General features: G+C 43.1%; 1 protein-coding gene across 1 annotated transcript in view; it reads right to left on the bottom strand.

Moving 5' to 3' along the window:
- The window catches only part of POC1B (POC1 centriolar protein B), a 29,935-nt gene extending 5,610 nt beyond the window's left edge, over window positions 1–24,325 (bottom strand). Inside the window, exons 1-10 of the mRNA XM_081211243.1 lie at window positions 24,077–24,325; window positions 22,110–22,194; window positions 20,310–20,481; window positions 19,395–19,574; window positions 19,101–19,208; window positions 16,927–17,042; window positions 12,900–13,033; window positions 11,477–11,545; window positions 11,018–11,170; window positions 7,785–7,865 (exon numbers count right to left, since the gene is read on the bottom strand). Of these exons, the coding sequence (XP_081067369.1) occupies window positions 7,785–7,865; window positions 11,018–11,170; window positions 11,477–11,545; window positions 12,900–13,033; window positions 16,927–17,042; window positions 19,101–19,208; window positions 19,395–19,574; window positions 20,310–20,481; window positions 22,110–22,194; window positions 24,077–24,310 (1,332 nt within the window). The 5' untranslated portion in view covers window positions 24,311–24,325. The remainder of the gene's footprint in view (window positions 1–7,784; window positions 7,866–11,017; window positions 11,171–11,476; window positions 11,546–12,899; window positions 13,034–16,926; window positions 17,043–19,100; window positions 19,209–19,394; window positions 19,575–20,309; window positions 20,482–22,109; window positions 22,195–24,076) is intronic.
- Window positions 24,326–24,926: the final 601 nt, after the last annotated feature.

The following is a 24,926-nucleotide window of genomic DNA, read 5'->3' as shown; positions in this document are numbered from 1 at the left end:
TATCTAAGATCCCTCTGGATTAAAATCAGTTAAAATTGAACTAAAATTGTTGGAAACAAAGTAACAACAACAAGTCAGAGGATTATTGGAGAAAGATTATTAAGTAACCAGATTCCCTCTTTGGGGAACTCTGTGACATTACAATGGCTGTGGATGGAAAGTTACTAGTGGAAATTCAAAGAATGTTTCATTTGGTGGGAATCTTACAAGAGCAGAGTCTGGCTATGAATAAACAACTCATGACCTTGACTTCTGGAACAAGCAGCTCTGCTGAATGTATTGAGGACCTGAATGAGAAAGGATCTGCAGCTGAATCGGAAATGATAACTCAAGAAGTGGAGGAGACTAAACAAGGAGAAGAGAAAGCAAAGATGGAAAGCACCAACCAGAAGCTTACACCAGTGGAATATAAGCAAGGAAACTTTTGGATTACATTGACTACAAATCTGCGAAAGATGCAAAAGACGAAGGAGGAGGCCCCGGGAGTATATGGAATACAGGAACTCAAAATAAAGAAGAAATATGATTGGGGCCTTCACTCTGACTCTGAAGATGCATGGCCTGAGGAACTTTTGCAGCAGTTGTTTTCAAATGTCCTTGTGGGAAGAGAACCTGGTTTGATGGGGACAGAATTCCTTCGAGATTCGACAACCAATATAAAGGACTACCAACAAGACCGGCGGAGAGGGACTGAAAGAGACCTGAAAGCCTCGGACGTGAGGAATCCAGGCTAAGAACTGTTATTTTGGACATGTACTGGGGAAGGGACGAAAACCGGGGATGGGAGGGAGGGAAGAATAGAATGTTAAAAACACTCAGGACTTTTGGGTTTAGTTAATTTGACTTTTACCTAAGACAAAATGGGAAATCGATGGAAGGGAATTTGAGTCCAACTTAGAAAAACTTTTTTTCTTCAATAAAAGAGGTAATATTAAGATGGTTAAGAGGAGAAATACCAATTTGCTGACATAATTATGGGAATTGGGATGCATGAAGGGGGGTGGGGGGAAGTTAAGGAACAAGGTTAAGAAAGTAGGATTTTCTGAAATTATACATGTTTTCGTCTTTTGTCTTTTCTGTGTGTGTTATGTATTCATAAAAGGTGAAAAACCAATAAAAATTATTTTAAAAAAAACAAACAATTTTAATTTATAAAAAAGAAGTGATTACGACTATTCTCTTAAGGTTAGGTGTTTTACTATGTTCAGTTTCTTGTTCAACAGACTGATCCTATGATTCAAGAAAAGGCGAAGCCTAAGGATCTTTCTACTAGCTTTACACTACAAAGATTGTTTGGCGCAGGACAACAGAGGACTCAAGAGTCCTCCTTGCACATCACAGCAGTTATGCACAGGGAAGTTTGTATTGCTTTGGGGAAGGGGAGGAGAGAGAACATGACCAACTTTTAAAACGTGCACTGCTTTCTATTCACCTTCATAATCCACAGAAGCTCAAAGTCTGGCACAAATGTACCCTGGCTAATTCTATAAAACAGGGAATGGAGAAGTACTCAAGGAAAGCTTCCCAGGGAGACAGAAGCAGAAGTAGCCTCATATATTCTTGCAGCCTAAGCCCTAGGAATGAGCTGTAAATCTGTGGCAGAGCAGGGACACCCCCCCAAACCACAAGGGGCAAAACTAACAGGATTACCAGCTCCCTTAATGAACCCAACATTTTCACAGCTCACTTTGTTATTATTACTAATTTAGCATAAAGCTGGTCAAGCTTTTGGAGGGCACCAGGTCATTTCAGAACAAGAAAATAAAAATAAAACCTCATCAACTTGATTATATGATAACATATGCAAGGGAAATAAACTCAGCTCCCCAGTTGCTGCCTTTGCAGCTGTGGTTGGGGAAGCTGGTTTTATTTATTTATTTGCTGAGGTTGACAGCTGTGCTATATTTAGCACAACTACAATGGCATTAAATAGCAGCTGTTTTTCAGCCATGGTCGATCGGAACAGTAAGTGGGTCTATATGGTCTGTTTGACAGATCTGGGTTTGGGGTGCGAAATATGGAAAGCCCCATGAGTGTTGTGCTTCAGACTGCAAATGGTCTTAAAGGAAGCTTCCTGAATAGCTTGTAAATCAATGGTTATCGCTTAGCATTTTTAACACAGGAAAAAAGATCTAGCCTATTACAGGTGTGCGCAAGGGCTGCAGACGCGCACAACAGGAAATGCCAATATTCACTAGTTCTGTGAGCTTGATTAACCTGTCCCATCCTCTTCAGTGTCAAGCTATGCCCCAAATATGAGACATTGGAGAGAACAAAGCATTTTCTACCCCAGTGAAGAAATGTGCTCTATTAGAGCAATGTGTAGGTATTGGTTGCATATAATCACTTGCATAAAATTATACTTCTGTGGAGATATGAATGTTAAAACATTGAATTTTTATATTAAGTCAATATTTTCCATGACCTTTTCATATGCTAAATTTAATTTACATTTAAAAATGCAAGCTGAATTTTCATCTATCAGCAAAACAGGTTGAGTTTAAAAAGAAAAAAGGGGGGGAAAGAGGGCACCACCAGAGACTAAAATCATCAGGCTCTGGGCTCCCAAAGGTGAGAAATTCCCTGACAGGAAGTCAACTCTAAATATAAATGCTTCAGGAAGGAGAACATACAAGTGCCTTCATAAACTACAAAAATTCTTGTGAAGACCAGAGGCGCCAAAAATAACAATATGATCTCTACAGAGAGGGGTAAAGAAATGCCATAAAGGCTGGTTTTCAGTGTCCCTGCAAACAGCTGGGAATGAGAAGGACAAATAACTCAAAACCGCTGAAACATTCCCACTATTTGCTATCAAAATAAAAATGAGCCAAGTTTTATTTGCAGCAAGTTTTTTTCAGACCATAGTTAAGACCTTATAGCGAGGCCTTTTGGCAAAGGTGCAGAGCAACCTATCTCTTTCCTGGTGTGGAGTTCTAGCACCTTCTCCAAAAACAGCTTAACAAGCTCTACTCCTCCTTCCTGCCTTCCCTCTATCTTGTCTTTGATGCACAAGAGGACATGCCACATGAATACACCATCTTTGTCAACTGGATTTTCAGTCTGAAATGGTGCAGAACTGATATATATGGAATCTACTCCAAGCTAAGCAGTTCACCAGCGCTGACTGAACATTTTCTTTCCTTACAAAAGTTGTGGTCCACTTGAAACACAGAGAATACTTAGGGAGCAATTTCACACTCTCTTAATAGTGAGCCATCTTGGTTGCAAGTCCTGAAAGACCTGCTCCCTGCCTTGCAGGCTTTCCCTCACCTGGCCTGGGAGGGCAGCACCTGGACTGACTCCAGCTACAAAAGCTGAGTGTTGGACCTTCTCTTGTTAGCATAATGATTCCATGATGGCTGCATGCAAGCTTGTATTCAGAATGGCTTTGTTCACAAGGAATAATAAACTTTAAGCTTCTTCCTCCCCCCCCCCCCCCGCTACCAGCAGTCTCGCCAGACTAATTTTCTGCACTCTGCTGCTATATATATATATATATATATATATATATATATATATATATATACACACACACACACACACACACACACACACACACACACCAAAATCTAGCAGCAAGGAATGTTGAGTGTCATATGGAAATTTTTAAAAAAGGAAAAGGTGGAGTGAAGAGTCTTAAATTGTTTGCTCAAGTTCATAACAGTTCATAGAAAGGTACAGTGGTACCTCGGGTTACCGGTAAGTACCTAATTCGTTCCGGAGGCCCGTTCTTAACCTGAAACTGTTCTTAACCTGAAGCAACACTTTAGCTAATGGGGCCTCCTGCTGCTGCTGCGCCGCCGGAGCACGATTTCTGTTCTTATCCTGAAGCAAAGTTCTTAACCTGAAGCACTATTTCTGGGTTAGCGGAGTCTGTAACCTGAAGCATATGTAACCCGAGGTACACTGTACTCTGAACAGAACACTACCACTGTGGGGTGAAGAGATGATATGCTGTAATATTTTGTTGTAGGTTGAAATAATATTTTGCATAGATATTGATTTTGAATGGTCACACTGTTTTGCATCTAATCATCCTGCTAAACCTTGCAATAGCTCAGTAAGACTGGGAGCAACAATACTAACCTTATTGCAAATTGTGGGAGGACAAGATGGAGATGGGCAAACAATAAGGCACAAGGAGAAGGAAAACTTTACAAAAACACTGCGACTCTGCGAAACACTGCGAAACATTACAAAAACACTGCAACTCTATGATGGAAAGCACACATATTGTTGTCATGTGTGGGACTAAACTCAGGAGAAACAAGTTCTGCTAGTCTGAAGGACAAGGGACAGTGAAGAGCACCGACTATCTCAGTGCCTGAGATATCACAGGTGACGTTTTCTAGATTGTACAAGCTTTCTTTATGAAAAGCAATTTAAACACGTGTTTCTTTGAAGGCATAAATGTGCAAATAGCAGATAGCTCTTCAGAGGCCTGGGGAAGACAATAGTGTGTTGAGGAAATGAGCATCCACTACAGGGTCAGGTATGCATGGCATCTGGAGAGTGACAGCAAGGGAAAGGTCACCCTTCAGAAGCTAAATACTTTAGCGTCTGCTTTGATGTAGGTCTGTCAAACCCCTGGTGACTTTTGAGCCAGAGGCAAGATTTGAATCCAGCACCTCCAGATTCACAGGCTCAGCTTGGTTTCTTTCCTGCTACACCATAAAAGATTGCAGTTTGTCTGAACCAGTTTTCAATTGTAATTACGGCCCTACTCTAGAACCACTGAATTTCTATGCCTTAGCTTTATCGTGACCCAGAATCTTACCACTCTCTCCCGCATCCCTCATAACACCACAGTGTGTGTGTGTGTGTGTGTGTGTGTGTGTGTGTGTGTGTGTGGAGGGGAACCCTCTTAGATTCCAAGAGCCTTTTGGCCTTCAAACAAGTGCATGTCTCTCATTTACCAAACTGCATGTCTTTCCTCAAGGCTGCATTCTTAACATAGGGACACAATCCAGCCAGAGAGTTTAAACTGCCATGCTGATTTCAATCGGTTGACTTCAGAGGAAAACGGGCATAGAATTGTTCTGTTAAAGTGCTCAGCTTTAGCTGGAACATGAACAAGGGGGGGAATGCAACAGGTTTTTGCATCTTGTAGGCATGGGCGTAGCCAGGATTTTTGTTAGGGGGGCAGGCCTTTTGTTGGGGGGAGCAGAACCGCAGTTTGCTATGTATTTTTATTGAATTTTATTGATGGAGAAGGCAGCTGCCCCTCTCCCGCCTGCGCCCACGCTTGTAGGTCAAGACAACACACAAATTTCTGTTTTGACTGTGCCCATTTTCAGGGGATGGGTGTTTTTGGTGGCATAATTAGCAATGACTGGGGGGGATGGACCTCCCACTCCCCATCATGTGTGTGACATTTATCCTTGGCTCAGCTATATCCTACTCATTTTTAAGTTATCTGAAGGCTGTGCACTCCCTATGCGGCGTGTAATGCACATATATCTAAGATTTCCAAAAGAAGAGCAGGCAGGCAGACATACACATGGTTATTCTGCAATGACATGGTCATTTCCCTTATCACCACCCATCTATCACCACCACCCCATTATGTGTGGGTAGGTAGGGAGGCGGGTGGTGCTGTGGTCTGAACCACAGAGCCTAGGGCTTGCTGATCAGAAGGTCGGCGGTTCGAATCCCCACAACGAGGTGAGCTCTTGTTGCTCAGTCCCTGCTCCTGCCAACCTAGCAGTTCGAAAGCATGTCAAAGTGCAAGTAGATAAATAGGTACCGCTCTGGTGGGGAGGTAAACAGTGTTTCCATGCGCTGCTCTGGTTTGCCAGAAGCAGCTTTGTCATGCTGGCCACATGACCTGGAAGCTGTCTGCGGACAAACACCAGCTCCCTCAGCCAGTAGAACGAGATGAGCGCTGCAACCCCAGAGTCATCCACGACTGGACCTAACGGTCAGGGGTCCCTTTACCTTTACCTAGGTAGGGTACTGTACTATTGTCACTGAAGAGGAAAGCCTGGACTGTTGTGCAGAGGCTCATGCTTCAATTTCCCCAGAAAAATGGGCCTTACAAATATTCCTAACGGAGTTAACTATACAAATAGGGCAAGGGCAATGCTCCAGATTCAGATACAGCACTGCTTCTCTATGACTTCCTTTCATTTCAATGGGGCACATCAAGATGGCTGATGGAAGCCTTCTGTGTCCTGTTTCAACTATTTGTGCTATAGGCATTGAATGCTTAAAAAAGAAATCGTTTACATTTAATGTTAAAAAAGTAAAATTGTTTGTAAATGGTTCCGTGATTCGCAACAATATTTTCCACTTTGGAAAGCAGGCACAATTTGCTACCTAACCATACTTGATGGAATCTGAACAAGCTCGGCCAAAGATATGTGTGCCTACCACATTCAAGTTTAAAGCAGGGCAGTTACAGATTTACAGAACTGCTGATTGCCAGCTTCATTAGCCGCTGGTTATGCTTACAGACTGGCAAAGGCATTGAGATCAGTAGTAAATCATCTTGTAGGTCAGCAGGAAGCTCATTATGGGCAGACAGTCCAAGTGACAGAAGCACTTTCTGAGAGTGCTAGAGTAGTAATTTCCTGTGTGAAAGGCCTGCCGCTGTTTCTGCATTCCTCAGGGTACAGCTCTCAGAGAATGTTGCTTTTCCACAGGAAGAGGAAGGAAGCAGTTGTTCGTGATGGCTGTGAGGAATTTTATATATGCCCCAGAATCAGCTGTGAGAATAATGGTCACAGCTTAGATTCCCAGAAAAATGGGGGAAATGAGAAGGTGTGAAGGAGAGAATTGGTGATGGAGGCAGGATGTCACAGTTCACAAGTAAAATACCCTATGAATGTACTATAGGAAAGCAATACAGAGTGAGCGTCTATGCCCAAATCCCACAGAGTCACTGAGGTGTTAATGCAGCGACAAAGGAATCCTCCTTTCACACAAAGCACTTGGTAAAGACTATTAATGAACAACACAGTGGTGCACATTTTCACTTAATTTCAGAACACATATTCTAGATCTCTAGGATCTATTGGTTGCTATAACATATACTGAACTATTATTTGTCTTTTCAAAGTGACACCTTTGGTCAAGAAAATGCTCCCTAGCTGCAGTATACAAAGGGGAGGTCTCATCCAGAAAAGTGGAGCAGATCTTTACAGTGGTACCTCGGGTTAAGAACTTAATTCGTTCCGGAGGTCCGTTCTTAACCTGAAACTGTTCTTAACCTCAGGTACCACTTTAGCTAATGGGGCCTTCTGCTACTGCCGCGCTGCCGCCATGCGATTTCTGTTCTCATCCTGAGGTAAACTTCTTAACCCGAGGTACTATTTCTGGGTTAGCGGAGTCTGTAACCTGAAGCGTCTGCAACCTGAAGCGTCTGTAACCCGAGGTACCACTGTACTTGTAGTTCATTGAGCCAGAGTAGCCACCAACAGCTCTTGCCCTGGCATCTTTGGCAACAGTCTCACAGGGCTGAATCAAAAACTCTAGCATGCAGCATTTATTGGTGATGGTCTACAAAAATCACATAAGAAGAAATCTGAAAATAATACACCCAGCAACATCAAAACAGAAGGAGAGCCTTTGGGCATAAGGTAATCTGTAGCATTGGATACCCTTGTAATTTGGCTGTAATTAAATAAATAAGGCATGAGTACCAGATGCTGTGCAGGATTTGGAAGTCAACCCTATCCAAACATATGTACAGCTTTTTAATTGCTCTGGATTAGAAAAAAAGTATTAGAATCAATGTTTGGATTATATTTTAGTTTGTAATTCATCCTTGGAAAACTTACCAGTAAAACAGAAGGTGAGGTAATATCTACGACAGGAGGGTCAAGTGTTTGCATATCTGTGACGTCGTAGCTGGGATCTATCTGTTGAAAATCAGAGTTGAAAATATTATGATTGTTTCAGCTACAGAAAATGGACACAGGATGAAACCCTCAAAGACCACATGTCAAGATAATATTCTCCTTGTCAAACTATTAAATGTGTATCAAAATCACAGAATTGCAGAGTTGGAAGGTGCTTTAATATAGGAATAGTAATCTCAGTTAGTAGCAGCCATTTACAAACAGCACAATTTTCTTCTGTATGGCTTGGTTTCTGCCAAGGTAACTGGATTTCTCCTCAAGGTGTTTTGAGCAATTACTAGTTATAAGCCACATTCTTACTTCTAAGATGAACCAGTGCTTTTAAAAACGGTAAGTAAAAAAATGTCTGTTGGAAGCCTTATCCACAAATGCAGAGTGCTAACAGCAGGACTCTCACCGTGACAAAGCATCCTAAAATCACACTAAAATATATCTGAGACAGTCAAGAACAGATCAGTCACAATCAATGACATGATGTTAAAATATCCCTCTGTCACATCAAAACCTTTAAAAAGCTTGCTAACATAATTTTTTAAACATCAACAATTATGTGCAGATGCACACCTCACTATGAGTGCAGCAATCGGCCTGGAAAGCCCCATTCAATCCTGACATTGTTTCAACTTCTTCCATGGATGGGACTTCAAGCAAGGCCTCACAAAGCCTAGAGGAATCTAGTGCAGTAGCTTCTGGGTAACTGCCAAACAGGGTCCATGTGCTCCTGTCTTCATTTAACTTGTCAGGAGAGGGGCTAAGGCATTTGGTACCAACCAAAGCTTCCAAATGTTAGCAGCTTCTGGATCATAAAGCAATTTCAACTCTCTTTTCCAAGTCACCAGATTTAAAACAGTTTTACAAAACTGGTGTGTGCATGTGTGTGCAAAATAAAGGATGGCAGAAGGAAACTAAAAAGTTTAGGAAATTGAGGCCCGGAGAACTTTTTATGGTAATCTCTTGCCTGTGGCTGTAAAAGTTATCCATATCCTGGTCCTTCATCACATATATTGCCCAGGTAAGATTGAAACTATGGGACAGAGTGTGACATTTCCAGTATTTAAAAACATATTCATTCTGGGGGAAAAAATATATTTCATACTGGCTGTGCAAACTATTCTTAAATTTTAGTGCCATCTAGTGTCTGTTTGCCTTAGATGACAACTATTGATTTAATTTTTTTATGGAAAGCATATAGAGCAGGGGTCAGCAAACTTTTTCAGCGGGGGAGGGGTCCACTGTCCCTCAGACCTTGGGGGGGGCAGACTATTTTTTTTGGGGGGGGGGAATGAACGAATTCCTATGCCCCACAAATAACCCAGAAATGCATTTTAAATCAAAGCACACATTCTACTCATGTAAAAACCAGGCAGGCCTCACTAATAACCCAGAGATGCATTTTAAATAAAAGGACACATTCTACTCATGTAAAAACACACTGATTCCTGGACGGTCCGCGGGCCAGATTTAGAAGGTGGTTGGGTCGGATTTGGCCCCTGGGCGTTAGTTTGCCTACCCATGATATAGAGCTATCCTATACTGTACAGAATCTTGGATGATGATACAATGATAACATGACATGGTCTATCAGCATTATTCCTGGGCATCAAGAAGATGACTGAGAGTATTATAAAAAAATCTACAGTTGGTAAATATAGAATAGCCATATTAAAAGGTGTTATTTTTCATTAATGGGAATACTTAATAAACCCAACAATTATGGTGACTGCCTTTCACTGTATGACACTGTTCCCTTCTTTTTGCATGTCTGCATGTATTTCTGTCCTTCTCTGTCTATACCTGTGCACAAATATTTATTTAGTTGATAAAGATATGTACCGATCTATTTGACTTCTATTAAGTTAGCTTGGTCCCAGCTCCTGCCAACCTAGCAGTTTGAAAGCATGTCAAAGTGCAAGTAGATAAATAGGTACCGCTACGGTGGGAAGGTAAACGGCATTTCTGTGCACTGCTCTGGTTTGCCAGAAGTGGCTTAGTCATGCTGGCCACATGACCCAGAAAAACTGTGGACAAACGCCGGCTCCCTCGGCCTATAGAGTGAGATGAACGCTGCAACCCCAGAGTCATCCACGACTGTACCTAACGGTGAGGGGTACCTCTACCTAAGTTAGCAAAAACGTATAAGACAAGTACAAATACCTGCTGGAAATGTAAAGAAAAAGAAGGTACCGTTTACCATATGTGGTGGTCATGTAAAGTAATAAAAGCATTCTGGGAAATGATATATAATGAAATGAAAAAAATGTTTAAAATAACTTTTATTTTAAAAAACCAGAAGCTTTTTTTTATTAGGAATTATAGGTACTGACATCCCAAAGGACCAGAAAAGACTTGTATGTGACGACAGCTGTGCGGATGCTACTAACCCAGAGATGGAAAGAAGACAAAGTCCCGACCAAAGAGGAATGGCAAACTAAGCTGGTGGACTACGCCAAAGTGGCAAAACCGACCAGAAAGCTCAGGAATCAAGAAGACAAAAACTTTAAAAAATAATGGGGGAAAATTGTAATATATCTAGGAGGCCACTGTAAGCAGATGAAAACATTAGCAGGATTTTAATAACACTTGTAATGTAACAATCACTATGGACAATATGGGCAGATACAAAACATGGATCACGAAATTATATGAAGTTGAAAATGTTGGCACTAAGACCCAAGGAGGGAATGGGGGGGGGGAAGTCAGGAGATTCAGAGAAATCTCAAAATGTGGACATTCATTTGGTATTGTTATAACTTTATTTTTGTAAAACCAAATAAAAATTATTTTCAAAAGGAAAAAACCAGACTTGAACTGATGTACATTTCTGCATTAAAGGGAGGGGTGAATATTGGGGTCTGTGCTGGTACTGATTCAATGATTACAGATTTGAGTTACTGAGTGAACACATTAATTCATTACTGATTTGATAACAAGCTAGTTTTTGTTGGGCTTATTTAGGAACATGGGGAAATGGACCATATAAAACCTCAGGGTCTGTAGAAGAGCAAAAGAGTAGATTGAGAGGGAATGGAATAGCCTGGAAGTGAGACTGGTTGGCTGACATTCCAGGAAGCAATATTTTGCTGCAGGTCTCACTTGCAGGCAACTACTTGTTAACTTGTGAATAGTTAGATGTTAGAAGCCATAATGCTTACCTCAACAGATTGTGGTTTTGCATCATGGCGATGAGGTGATCGAGGGTAAATATCAAGAAGGTGAGGGGGTTCATCCCCATGTAATTTCCGCATGTGATTTTTAAGAACTTTCTTGTATTCAAATGCATCAAAGTTTGTTTTCCAGAACAACACCTGTAAAAAGTCATAAATAAAAATATTGACTGAGGTTTAACTCACACTTACTTTTTTGGTTTTGCGGCCCTTGCATTTGGCACAAGGACACAGGAGAGACACTGCAAACTACTTTGCCTCTCTTAGGCAGGGAGGCATCTCAAGGCAAGACCTCGCAGATGCGCAAACAAAGGGGCAGGGGCTCAAATTATAATAATGTCAGTAAGACTGTTAAGAAAGTATTAATAAAACACAGTAAACTCTTAATTGTTTAGAGCATCTAATAAAATTATGTTTTACGTTAAGAAATCAAAATATTTAACAAACCTGTGCATCCACACCACCAGAGACGAATGTTTCTCCACCTTTTGAAAAGGCTACAGAGAGAACAGGTCCCTAGTCAAAAAGAAGAAAAGAAGCCAGATTAAAAATAAAATTAAAAGACTTTATAGTGTTTATAATTTTAATATATTTTCCTCCTCCCCTCCATAATAACCCTATCCTTTTCTTGCCCATCATCTTTCCTATTCCTGTGTACTTGAAGGAGTGTCTCTGATCCCATCATTCAGCCTGGACACTGAGGTCTAGTGCTGAGGGCCTTCTGGCCTTCACAGTGAGAAGTGAAAGGACAGAGAACCAGAGGGCCTTCTAGGCAGTTGTGTCCGCGCTGTGGAACACCCTCCCATCAGATGTCAAAGAGATAAACAACTATATGATTTTTAGAAGACATCTGAAGGGAAGCTTTAAACGTTTGAGGTTGATGTCTCATTTCAACTTGACAACTCAAAGCAAAAAAAATTGAAATTTTTAATTAATATTGCCTGTGTCACAGGCAGAAATTTAAGCCCCTCTCCTTTTCTACAATGCAGTTTACATTGGGGCCATAACATTGTTAGCCATTCATTAGCATGGCCTTTTGCTCCCTTTGAAACAAAAATATAAAACACGTATGATGTTCATTACCCTATCCCCTGTGAAGTCCTACTGAGCTTCATTCTAGCTCTAGGCCTGTTTCAAAAGATATACAGAACTGAGCAAGACTGCATACAAATTGGAAGCTCAGATAAACACACTGATAACACCCAGCTTCACTTTTTCTATCCCTCCAACTCTGTTTAGGCTGTCTCAGGACTGTTTCAAGCTAAGCAGATACCAGTCCAAATTGTATGGTGGCTGCATCCCTGTGATAGCGGCTCATCTCTCAAGTCCTGTGTGAACTAATGCAGTCATGGCTGGCTGTGGCTGGTGTGACAGGTAGTCCAAAAAAACTAGAGGGCACCAGGTTGGTGAAATCCAGGCCACTAAGTAGGATAGAAATTGAATAAATGATTAAGCCCAGTTCTGTTTCCCAGCGGAAGCGAAGTGCCTCCAGAATCAGCAGCCTGCACCAGCACACTGCTCATTCACGTTAAACCAAACTTTATCTTCCCTTTGGCTTCACTTGATGTGTGAACCAGGCCTGTGTAACTCAGTTCAGTTCTCTTAGCCTTAATTCAGTGTAGGAAATCAGTTTTATTGTAACATGTGAAGTAAAACAGCCAAAGATACACCTGTTGAACATTTTGTGTTTGCTAAGTTTGCTGAACGGTTGTATTCACAGCCCAAGCACATACATTGCCACACTTTTCCCATTCCAGTAACTCTGTATTTCCGTTCGAAACAATTATGTCTTGCAAGAAAGCAGCAATGTATGAGGTGGTCCTTAGAAGCCCAAACAAGCAAGAGGGTAGAAGAGAGAACAACATGCTACCTCATGCCCATGAAGCGTGTACAAAAGCCTTCCTCCTAAAAGATCCAAAATCTTAACAGTACTGTCGCTGGAAGCTGTGAGGAGATAGTTGCCAGAAGGATGGAATGACGCGCAGTTCACGCCGGATCTGTGAACTGATTTAAGTAAAAAAGAATTCAGATTTTGATGGCAAAGAAAGGAGCCAATATCTGCACTGGCTAACACCGCAATCCACAGCATGCTTACTGAGAATTGTTTTCAAAGGCACTTACTCCCAGATACATGTTCATAAGAGTGCAGCTGAAAACTGATTCATCAATATAAATGAAGTTCATTCTCTAATGAACAACACCTTTTGTTTTAATTCTGCAGTAATCATCAAAGTATTTTCTACCTATCCCTGCCTCTAACCTTCCTGATTCACTGCCACTCTATTATCCCTAAACCAGGCATGGCCAAACTTGGCCCTCCAGCTGTTTTGGGACTACAATTTCCATCATCCCTAGCTAACAGGACCAGTAGTCAGGAATGATGGGAATTGTAGTCCCAAAACAGCTGGAGGGCCAAGTTTGGCCATGCCTGCCCTAAACTGTGCCTATAGTTCCCCCTCAGCTGCTTCTCCTTTGTGTTGCATTGTGGTTAGGACTGCTTCATTTTGTTGAGCAAAACCCAGCAACCCTGTGTTCTTCTGCAGAATTGCACACAAAGTTGTTAACAGATGCACTGAACGGTGCCGCTTAAGATGGAGGCATATGATCATCAACTGAGGCCCTTCTCCTTATGCCTCCTCTGTGAGAGGTCGGCAACACAAGAACAGGGCCTTTTCTACAATGGCTCCCTTCTTGTGGAATGCTCTGGCTTGCGTGGCACCTTTGTTACATATATTTAGATATCAGGAAAAAGCATTCCTCTTCTCCTAGGCCCTTGGATACCTAAACATCCCATGGCCTTTTAAACTGTTTGTGTCATGGGGGGTGGGTATTGTTTTGCTTGTTACTATGTTTTGCATTTTTGTGTTTTTAAATTGTAAAGCTCCCTGTAATCCTTGGGTGAAAGGCAGTAAATAATAAAATAATAATAATAATAATAGAGCTTTGTGACTCACAAATCCAAAATATTCAAGAGGTAGGCTGGGAACAGAAGGCACAGAGTTATCTAGTCCTTGGGCATGGCCTTCAAAGAAGATACTGCCTTGCTTGCTATACTCCAGGGCAGGGATAATCAATGTGGTGCTCACCTGATGCTATTGGACCACAAATCCCATCATTCATGTTCACAGGCTATACTGGCTAAGGCTGATGGGAATTGGAGTCTGTCAACATCTGGAGGGGAAAATGTTGCTTACTGTTCCAGGGTAAAAGTCCAGATCTTACAGCTGAATCCCTGAACCAGCTGTCTAGAAACGATTTTTAAGAAGGCTGGTTAAATGAATGATTTGGAAAACCACCCATTTTCAAGGGGTTTCAAACCATATGTAAGGGATCTGACATGGGTTTCAGAGAGAATGGCTGTACTTTCGGATTCTCCTGCCCTGGTTTTAACTGAAAGAGCCTGTAGACCAGAGGTGAGGAACTTTTTTGGGTTCCATGGGAAGTTTCCATATTAGATCTAGCCTTGTGGACCCACCTTGTCAACCACCTGACATCCCAATGCCATCAGATGATTAGGACGTTTGAAGCTTCGAAGTTGAGACTTCAAAGCACCACACAGAGCTTGCAAAGAGACCTGCACAGTGCTTTAAAGTGCCTGAGGCTTCAGCTTTCTGCAAGCACTGGTTATGCAAAAGAGATCCAGACAGCTCCAGCTCTGCTACCCATCCAATGGTGGTGTGAGCCAATCCTATAGGCTTTGGCTCTGCTGCAGGTGGTACACAATGAAATGCATCGTATAACATGAGTAAAGAAGAGCTTTTGGCTTCTGAAAGAAATGAATCTCCACACACTAACAGAGAATGATTACAGGGTTAGGGATGGGTCTTTGGGTACAGAGAATCTGAACCCCTTCAACAACCAAATGCAAGAAAAGCAGAGCATAGAAACACAAGCTGGTTTTATTTTTCTCTCCTAGGTCAAGCTCAAAGTATCTACTTTATTAGGGGATTGAAAAAGATACTGGGGATTTTTATCGACACTACTGTGCTGCCATCCTGTGGCTTAAAGTAGCAAGAACACTTAGTTCTTATTGAGGGAAAGCAGATGGATTCTTTTAAAGCCTTGATCAAGAGTCCCAGGGGTCAGCAAACTTTTTCAGCAGGGGGCTGGTCCACTGTCCCTCAGACCTTGTGGGAGGCCGGACTAATTTTTTTTTTTGGGGGGGGGGAGGGAATGAACAAATTCCTATGCCCCAGAAATAACCCAGAGATGCATTTTAAATAAAAGCACACATTCTATTCATGTAAAAATACGCTGGTTCCCGGACCGTCTATGGGCCGGATTTAGAAGGCGATTGGGCCGCATCCTGCCCCCGGGCCTTAGTTTGCCTAACCATGATCAAGAATAAGGGCTCATCCAGACTTCTGCTTGTCCTGCCACTTTGGCCTGGGAAACTCTGAACTTTAGCACAGAATTGGAGCAAACATAAATTGGGTTTTCTGCAAGCTGGTTTTTGCTCTGATTTAGCGCAAAAGAGCAGGTTTTCTAGGGGGAAACAGTGGGACAAGCAGAAAACAACTGTGACCCATGCTTTCTAGGTGCAGTATTGAGGAAATGTGGTTGAGCCCTGAAGTTTCAGAAAGTACATGTTGGTCAAAAAGGAATGTTTCATTAAACAAACAGCAATATCCAGACAATTAAACTATAAGAAGAATATATAGCAACTGTAACTAATTTTACAAAGGCATGTTACTACTTGGCTACACGTTTTAATTTTTGTTTTTCTTATTTACAATGCAGGACCGTATGAGAAAAATTGAGTGTATTTTTATATTTATATCTTGCCATTCCTCCAAGATGAGGGATCCACAAATTCACAAAACACATTGGATAGCCCTCCCTGTTGTGGCATGTTTGGCAAGCTCCTGTCCTCCCCCTGAACTTCAATCTGGAGAGGAGAAGGAGAAGTTCTCCCTATGGTTGAACCGTGCATTGGAGGCACTCCAAGTTACAGCACAGTGTATCACAGACAAGTCCCCACCTTTCTCCTGCTCTTGGAGATAGGAAGGGTGTGTGGGATTGTTCCTGCATATGGACTGTGCTTCTCTAAAGCTCAGGGTAGCATCAGAGGGAGTTGGGGGAAGGGCATGCTTGTGTCTGCAAGTTTTTGCTAGCTACCAAGACCAGCCAAAAATCTGGGGACCACTGACACTAGAAGCATACAATGGGTTATCCTATAAAGTAAAATAGGGCTGAGAGGTTGCAGATTTTACATGGCCACAGAATGAGTTTAAGAAGTGAGCTGGGATATTAATTCCAGCCATTGTGGTCTTCTATGGTTTATCATTGCTATAGAGTTGCCATCTTTTCAGATTTACACACCCAATGCTTTGGGGTTCATCATTTACTATGGCCCTAAAGTGGAAATTGTGTCAGCATTCTGACCTTGCTAAATGTGAATTTACTAGCATGGTACATTGGGCAGTCTACAGCTTGAACTAATATGTTTCTCAAGAAGATTTAGTGGGCAAGAAAAAGCCCATACTGATTCAAGGGCAGTGTTGACACCAAATAAAACCAAAGCAACAGCATAAATAGAACATAAGGGAACATACTTTTAAAATGGCTCATGCAATTTATATAATTACATGCTGCTATATTAGCCATATGCTTATCAAACAGTCCTCTTTTAAAATATTAGTTTTGCATTAATGTATGCTTTCAGATGCTCAGAATACCAGATTTAAATTCCTTCTGAAATATTTAGGGCAAGTCTGTAACATAGGCTTGCTTTATTATCCCCAAGTAAAAGATAAGAGACAAAGGCTTGGCCAGTGAACAACAGAGATATGATTGTAACTGGAAACTTTCTGGGACACAGCCGGCATTCTTAGTTACTAAGACCTTTACTAGCTTTTAGAGAAATTACAAAAGGAAGAGGTTTAGTAACCTTTTACCTCGGTGCTGCTGCAATAATTTGTTTATTCGAATGTCCCAGATCTTTACTGCGTGATCGGAGCCTGCGCAAGCTATACACGTACCATCAGGACTGAAATCCACATAGTTGGCAAATCTATAAGGAAACATTAAAAATAACGATTTGTCATTTGTTACAAGAACAATGCCATCCACTTGGCTTACTTTATTGGCCCATGTTTTTTAATGAGTTTTCCATCACATCCTAAGGACTCAGAGCCATGCTGTCTGCCCTCACTATAGCCCTGTGAGGTAGGCCACACTGAGATACGTTTATTTATTTCATAGTACTTATACAGTGGTACCTCGGGTTAAGAACTTAATTCGTTCTGGAGGTCTGTTCTTAACCTGAAACTGTTCTTAACCTGAAGCACCACTTTAGCTAATGGGGCCTCCCGCTGCCGCTGCACCGCCACTGTACGATTTCTGTTCTCATCCTGAAGCAAAGTTCTTAACCCGAGGTAATATTTCTGGGTTAGCGGAGTCTGTAACCTGAAGCGTATGTAACCCGAAGCGTGTGTAACCCGAGGTACCACTATATTATGATTGTAAACAACAACAAAAAACCTCAAAGCAGTTTCCATAAAGAATAAAATGAAGTTGTTAGCAGAAGCTATCTTACTGAGCAGGATTTGAACCTAGATACCCCTTGCCAAGATACAATACTTTCTCTCGACAGCCATGCTGGGGTCACTTGCATGCCAGAAAGTCCCTCTTTTCACAGCAGTGATGGGTTGTTGCTTCCCTGACTTTCTGGCCTATTTAAACTCCTATCGCCTGCTTCCCAAACTCATGTCCCACTGAGTGGGCCCCTGGAGACTACTACTGTCAGTGTTTTTCTGTGGCTGCCTTTGTCATATTTCCTACCCCTTTCCCTTGGTTGCCTGGCCAAAGAGTCTGAATCTCAGATGCTACCCTGGGATGGCTGTGTGCACTCTCAGCTTGCCTCCTGTTCAGGGAGTAATGTCCTCTCCTTTCCTTCTTTGTGCACTAGGTTGCATGCAAACACAGTTTTGGAGCTCGAGGAAATTTGAGCTCCTGCCTAGAAAGTGGCAGAAGAGGAATTGTTGATACTGGCTGTATCAGTGGGGCTGATGGTTAGGGGCACTGTGCATGTTGTCAAGTCTAGCCTGGGCTCATCATTGTGAGTTGACTCCCTCCGTCTATGGGTGTCACCAAGAGTTCCTGACTGGTGAGTGTCATGCCAAGCTAAGTAGACTCTGCATGCCTCTTTAAGAAATCCTACTGCTGCCGCAGAGATTTTCTTCTCCATCACAGAGGCACAAACACAGATTGCATTTCCTGCACTTCACCTCCACCCACAAGGACAAGGCTAAAGTCTGTTTAGTCTTGCCCAATGGAAAATGGCCCTGATTCTAAACACTCCTTTCTGACCACTTCTTAAGGTGCCCTGAATTTCACAAATATGTGAAACATACGCTTTTGATCCCCTGCCATCTTTCCAATGGCTGAGCTCCTCAAGCTGTCACTCATTTACTTCCCAAGTCCCACAACAAAAATAGAACAGTTTTGGTCATGTTTTTGCTTTCGGTGTCGGAAACCCAAGCGATCTCCACCATGTAAGAGAATTTAGCTTGTGCAGTTTATGCTAGCTTAACGATACTTGGTGTTTCATTTTTGCCTGTACTCTGCTTATTTCTTTCCTAAGCTTTTTATTTTTAAAACAAACTCTAATTAGGAAAACTAGGGATTGGCTTACTACTTGGCATCATCCAAATTATTATGTGTTCCATATCTAAACAGCGTACCTTCCAGGAAAGAGTAGTAGTAAAGGAAGGTATCCAAACACAGCAGACTGGATTGTACTAGGTTTACGTTATCTGAGACCAAGGACTTTTCATTATAGCCCAAACATGGCTATAGAGCAGAATGGAAAACTAAAGCACACCAGAAGCACACCTAATACGTTACAGCACAGTAGAATTCTCTGAAGAGCCTTAAAAGACAGAGACAAACATAGTTACAAACCCCCTTTGGGCCTTGTCTCTGAGTCTGGAAGATTGGTCATGGAGACAGCAAATGGCGCTGCACCTCCAACACTTTGCTTTTCACAACAACTGAAGAGGCCTCTAGCAGATCTGCAAGTGTCACTACAACACTGCCACATTTCCTTTCATATATGAAGACTGCTTACCCTTCATGATCTATTATATCATCAACACAGGTTTTGTTTCTTAAATCCCAGATTTTAACAGTTTTATCATCGCTGCAAGAAACTATTAATCTTCCATCTGGTGAGTATCTAGAAAGGAAAGAAATATACCGCAGCTTTAAAAACGCCGACATCTAGCATCTAAATCAATTGCCGCTTGCAAAGTTAGTGACCATTTTATCCTGAATTGAACAGACATGAGAAGCTGTTTTAAAAAGACCAAAAAAAAGTTACTGCTTTTCAAAAACCAAGAAGGCAAAGCATGCAAACACTCACTTGGCACAGCGCACCCAGTGTGTGTGCTGGAATAAGGTAAACAAAAGACGCTGGCTGTAAACACTCCAGACTTTTACAGACTTGTCGTTGGATGCAGTAGCTAGAAATTGACTGTCGTACGAGAAGTTCACGCTACGGACTGCTGATGTATGGCCTTTTAATGGTGTGGATTCACCGTGACTGTATATAAAATATGTTGCACGTGCATTAGTCCCACAACCACATAACAGATTAATCCAATTTCCCCGCCCCTCAACCCAAATCAAACCTAGTTTGTATCCTCAAAGAGACAGCTTCCCTTGCTTCTTTGTCCCAGCGCGAAACCCAAAACCTTTTGCGCAAAGTACAGAAGACGAGAGCAGAGCTGGGGGACTCAAGGGCCAAATTGAGTCCTCCAGAACTTTCTGTCTAGCCCTTGGGACTCTTAGGCTGCACCCAGTCCTTTGCCTGCCCTGCCCAACAGCCTCTTTTGCCTGGCTGGAATGTGTCTGCAAACTGTCATAATGCATTTGCTTGCCTCAATGGAGATGTGTGTGGGGTGGAATATAGAAGCTTCTGACTTGTACGTGGATAGAACACAGCCTATTGTAGAAAGGCAAGAATAACATCCATGGCTCCACCCATATTTGCCTCTGGTCCCACCCACCACTTGCATACAACCTCTAGAAGGTTTCCCTTGAAGGAATCCAAGTGGATAGCTCAGTTGGTTAGAGTGTGGCGCTGATAATGCCAAGGTAGCAGGTTCGATTCCTGTATGGGACACCTGCATATTCCTACATCGCAGGGTACCTCCCCAACTATGATTATATGAATCAGGCCTCTCTGAACTAGAGGAAGCAATACAATGCCTAAGCCCAACATCCCTTCAGAAACCAAAAACCCTGGAAATATTTAATAATTTTCAGTAATACTTACATACATGGAATCCATAGCCTGGCTGTCCTATCCTGAGAAGCAGATGCCAGCAAGTTTCCATCTGGTGAAAACTGTACACTGGTCACACCTTCCAAGTGACCCACAAATCTGAAGGCTTTGGTGTTTGGCTTCAAGTTCCATATCATAAGAAACCTATCCAAAGAAGAGGTAGCTGGCAAGAAATAATTATAAAGCTCCACACTTAGATATCAATTTTGTGTTCCAACATAAAGGTCTGTTTTACTACCAATTTCATGAACTGATATAAAAATAAGATACAGAATCTAATGAAGTCCAATCATTCTAGTTTGAGATCTAGGACAATAATTCCACAGAGAATTCAGCCAAATAACAAACTATGTTACCTATTTAGTGTTTGGATGAAGAATGAAAATGGGTAAGCAAATAGGTTTGTCACTACTTATTTGCATATTTTACAAAAACATTATTGTAAGGTGACCATTGTTAAATGCACTGTTAAATCCTCTTGTCATGGAGCTGTGATACCATAGGCTTATCCTTGGTTAGATCATGACTCAAAAGGCATCAAGAGGCCTGGGGCTGCGAAATGCTCAGAAGTGTTGGGATCTTGCCTTAAGTTGCCAGAGAAGGTGGAGGGCATCAAAGCAAAACCAGTGCAACTGAAACAAAGCCTGCAATTCTGTGTGCATTTCCTTGAACTCAACTGAGCTTATTGTTTCTCAGTACAGTGTTTCCCAACCTTTTTTGGGCAAAGGCACACTTGTTTGATGAAAAAAATCTCGAGGCACACCAGCATTACAGCCCCGTGACGTCAGCGCGCAGCGTCACGCCGGGAGGGACGCACGAAAGTGTAAGTTTCAATTTTTCCCCTCCCCCTTGCCTTCCTTCTGTGCCAACCGCCAAAAAGCCAAGAATCGCGGGACCGCCGGCGGAGGGGGGGAGGGCAGGCGGAGGCAGCGGCGAGCCCCGTTCCTCCCCATCCGCCCCATTCCGTGCAAGGAGCGCGAGCAGCAAAGCGAGGCAGGAAGGAGAGCGCGGCTTGGCTGGGTGAGCTTTGGCAGGGGCAGGGAATGAGAGCCGCGAGGCGGGCGCTGTGGACGGAGGCGCTGCCCGCCGAGCTCGCAGGCAGCCAGGCAGGCAGACAGCGAGAGCCCCACGCTGGGCGGCCTCTCCTCGCCGCCGCCGCCCCGCCTCTCGCCGCCCGACTCGCCCGCCTCCCTCCAGGCAACATCTCGTGGCACACCAGGCAACATCTCGCGGCACACTAGTGTGCCGCGGAACAGTGGTTGAAAAACACTGTCTCAGTAAACAGGGTGTGGTGCACATTGCAGAGCAGCAATCCTATGCATGCTTATTCCAATAAGTGATTCACCCTCAGATAAAATGTGCGTGGCCTTACAGCCTTACAGTGCATTCTCAAGGTCACCCATAGTGCAATCCTAAAAACATCTACCAACAATAAGTCCTCCTGAGTTCAATGGGACTAACTCCCATAAGTGTGTACAGTATTACAGCCTTAAAAGACTAGTTACCCAACACTTGCACTACCCTCCCAAACTTGCAATCAAGGCAAATAAAAGTACCCCAATAAATGCAGAGGGAGGGCTCTCATTTTGATACCTGGTGTTTTTGTTGGGAAATATATATTTGCCATTAATACAGTCCTTAACTCTGAAGTGTTGAAGACAAATCATTTGGGGCAGAATTCCAAGGCATTCAGCCTCATATTTACAACTGCCCAACAGGCAAATAACTTATGGAATATCCAAGAGACCACACAAATCATTTGTTCATTTATGCTTCAACAAGTAAGCTTACCAAGTGCTCTAGTAGTTGGATTGAAGGCAACACAGGTGACTGCATCTTTGTGGCCTTTAAAATGACGGATCAAAACCGGATCCTCCTAGAGGAGAAGAAACCTTCTGTGGTTTTCAAAGTTTACTTCAAGCAGTCACCTAATCTGATCATTGAATTGCTTCAATCAATCTATCTATCAATCAATCAATCAAATAGTACAATCAAGCTGTTAGTGCCACAAGAGTCAAAGACCTGGTTTGCACATAACACTTAGCACAAATATGAAAGCTCCTGGAAACGAGATTGCAGCTGTTTTGTCCTCTTCCATGCCTGCTGCTGCAAGCTCAGCTGTGGTTTGGCTTAGTGCGTTGTCTAAACCCAGGGCTCATAGTTATAGCCAAGCCTTGTTGTATGGCTTCTCATTCTGCTATTTTTAAACAAGCCAGCTATAGAAACAGAACAATGATACCTTGTAACAATAAACTTAATACATGAAATAAATGTGTTAACCTCTGTAGAAGCATGCTTTCTATTCTGTAAAAAAATCAATAAAGGTGTCTGTTCTATGAAGAAATAATTCACTGTCTCCCTTCTCTTACTCTCTAATTGTTCGGTCAAGTCATTTTTGAAGATACAGTAGTGTGATCCTAACAGAACTTTCTAAAGAGTAATGTTTGAATAAATATGTGTCGGACTACACTGTTAGGCACACGCTATCAATGCACCTTTCCAGTCAGCAAGGTACAAGATTCTGCCCAGCAAGGCTTTCTGTACCTGTCCAGGTGGTCATGTGAAACAAGAACTGAGGTGTGCATGGGGTGTGTGGGATGGAATAGCACAGTTCTGGGACTCCCCACCGCACTTCAAGCAACAGCAGTGACATATGACCGGCCCTCCTTCTCTGGCTAGTGAGTGAAAGGATAATGAATATTTCAAGTTAGCATAAGAGCATAATAGCCCTTCAGGATCAGGCCAGTGTCCCATCTAGACCAGCACCCTGTTTTCACAGCGACCAACCAAATGCCCACCAGGAAGCCTGCAAGCAGGTCCTGAGAGCAACAACACACTCCCTTCCTGCGGTTTCCAGCAACTGGTTTTCAGAAGCATTATAGCCTTATCCTCCTTGAACTTGCCCAATCCTCTTTCAAAAGCCATCCAAGTTGGTGGGCCATCACCACTTTGTGTTCACTTCTTGTAGGGAAGCACGGAGGAAGTCAGAGGGCGAGCGAGGTGGGTGGGTGGGGAACAGCCATCCATCAAGGGCTAGGCGTTCCTTCCTTTTGGTGCAACTCCTACCCCAAGCTAGCAGCTGAAGCAGGCACCACTTCTTTCGCAAGGTCGCTCGCATTTATTTTCTTTTTCAATAGTTTTTATCGAAGATTTTGTGTGTGTGTGTGTGTTACAAAATAATACAAATAGGTTGTTTGCATTTCTGATCAAAGGATGAACTTCTGCTGGCTGCAGATCTTTGTTTTTGTGTGTGTGTATATATATATATATATATATATACATATAATTTTTATTAAATTTTCTGTTTTACAATTTAGACTACTCATTTAAACATCCTTAAAATATCAACGACTTCTCTTTCCACGGTTCATTTTACAAATCATAAATCCCTGCTAAACTAAATCATTCAGTATTCCATTATTACATCCATCACAATTTATTTACACTGTTGAATTTATCTTAATGCTGTGTTTTCAATGGCTGGAGATCTTTGTATGCGTCTCCATGCTGCACCTCCTACAAGCCACGAAGGAAGCACAAAGGATTTTCCCTCCCAGCTCATCGCAGCCAGCAGCTCTGCTAACATCGCGGGGCGGGGATTGAACCCGGGGCTTCCCGTGAGCCCCCGCGCCTCGTTCACTACACCCGCCGACGGAACTCCCCGCGACAAGGGAAACAACGACGGGGAAGAGGAGCCGCGCCCTGAATGGCCAGCGTCGCTGCCGGCTGCCCAGGGGACCCGCCCTAGACTCTCCTACCAGCGCCGCCGCCGCCATCGGCCTCCCGGGGCCTCCGCTCTCCCGGCCAACCACCTCCCGCGGCCCTGTCAAAATCCCCGCTCTCCAGACCATATCAGTCGAGTCCCGACCCAAGGCTGGCCCAGCCTCACCCGCGGAGATAGGCGGGCGCTCGAGGCGGGGAAGGGAGGAGGAGGAGAGCGAAGAAGCGCCGCTCGGCCTCTTTTCGAAGCCGAGCTCGCCCATCCATGCCATCGGCGTTCGACGATCCCTTAAAGGGGCCGGCTTTCTCCGAGGAAGCGGAGGCGGTTGCCTAGTGACGGCGCGCGCGTCGCGGAGCTTTCGCAATTGGGGGGGGGGGGAGAAGAACGCAAAGAGGAAAGGACAAGGGCAACGTCACCTAGAACTACGGAGAGGAGCGAAGAGTTGTAGGCCCCGACTAAAGGGGGTCTCTAGCGGGTGCGCTTCGGCCTGAGGAGCAGGTGAGAGTGACGTTAGGTCAGTTAAGAAGTTCAGAAAAATCGTACTTCATGGATCTGGGAAGGGGGGCAACTTTTTCTCAGCTCCCTGCTGGGGAAATGCAGACGCACCTATGCATATATGTGCACATGCACATCTATGTCTACATGCAGAGGGAGCTGGAGAAGTTAAAACGTATGGTATCACGGATGTGCAAGGCTTTCTTTTCTCTTTGCCTTAAGCATGCAAACAACGCCACCACAACGCACTTCTGATATGTGGGAAGAGCCTGGAATCTCTTGTATGCAAAGCGGTTGCTGTGCCATTGAGCTTAACAATGTGGCTGTCCAGTCTAGAATTATAAGTAAGGCAGAAATTCACCAGGACCAGTTTTCCCCCAGAAAAAGCACCA

The sequence above is a fragment of the Podarcis bocagei genome, assembly GCF_964188305.1.
Source record: "Podarcis bocagei genome assembly, chromosome: 10".
Lineage (NCBI taxonomy): Eukaryota > Metazoa > Chordata > Lepidosauria > Squamata > Lacertidae > Podarcis > Podarcis bocagei.
This window is presented reverse-complemented; position numbering and strand designations above follow the sequence as displayed.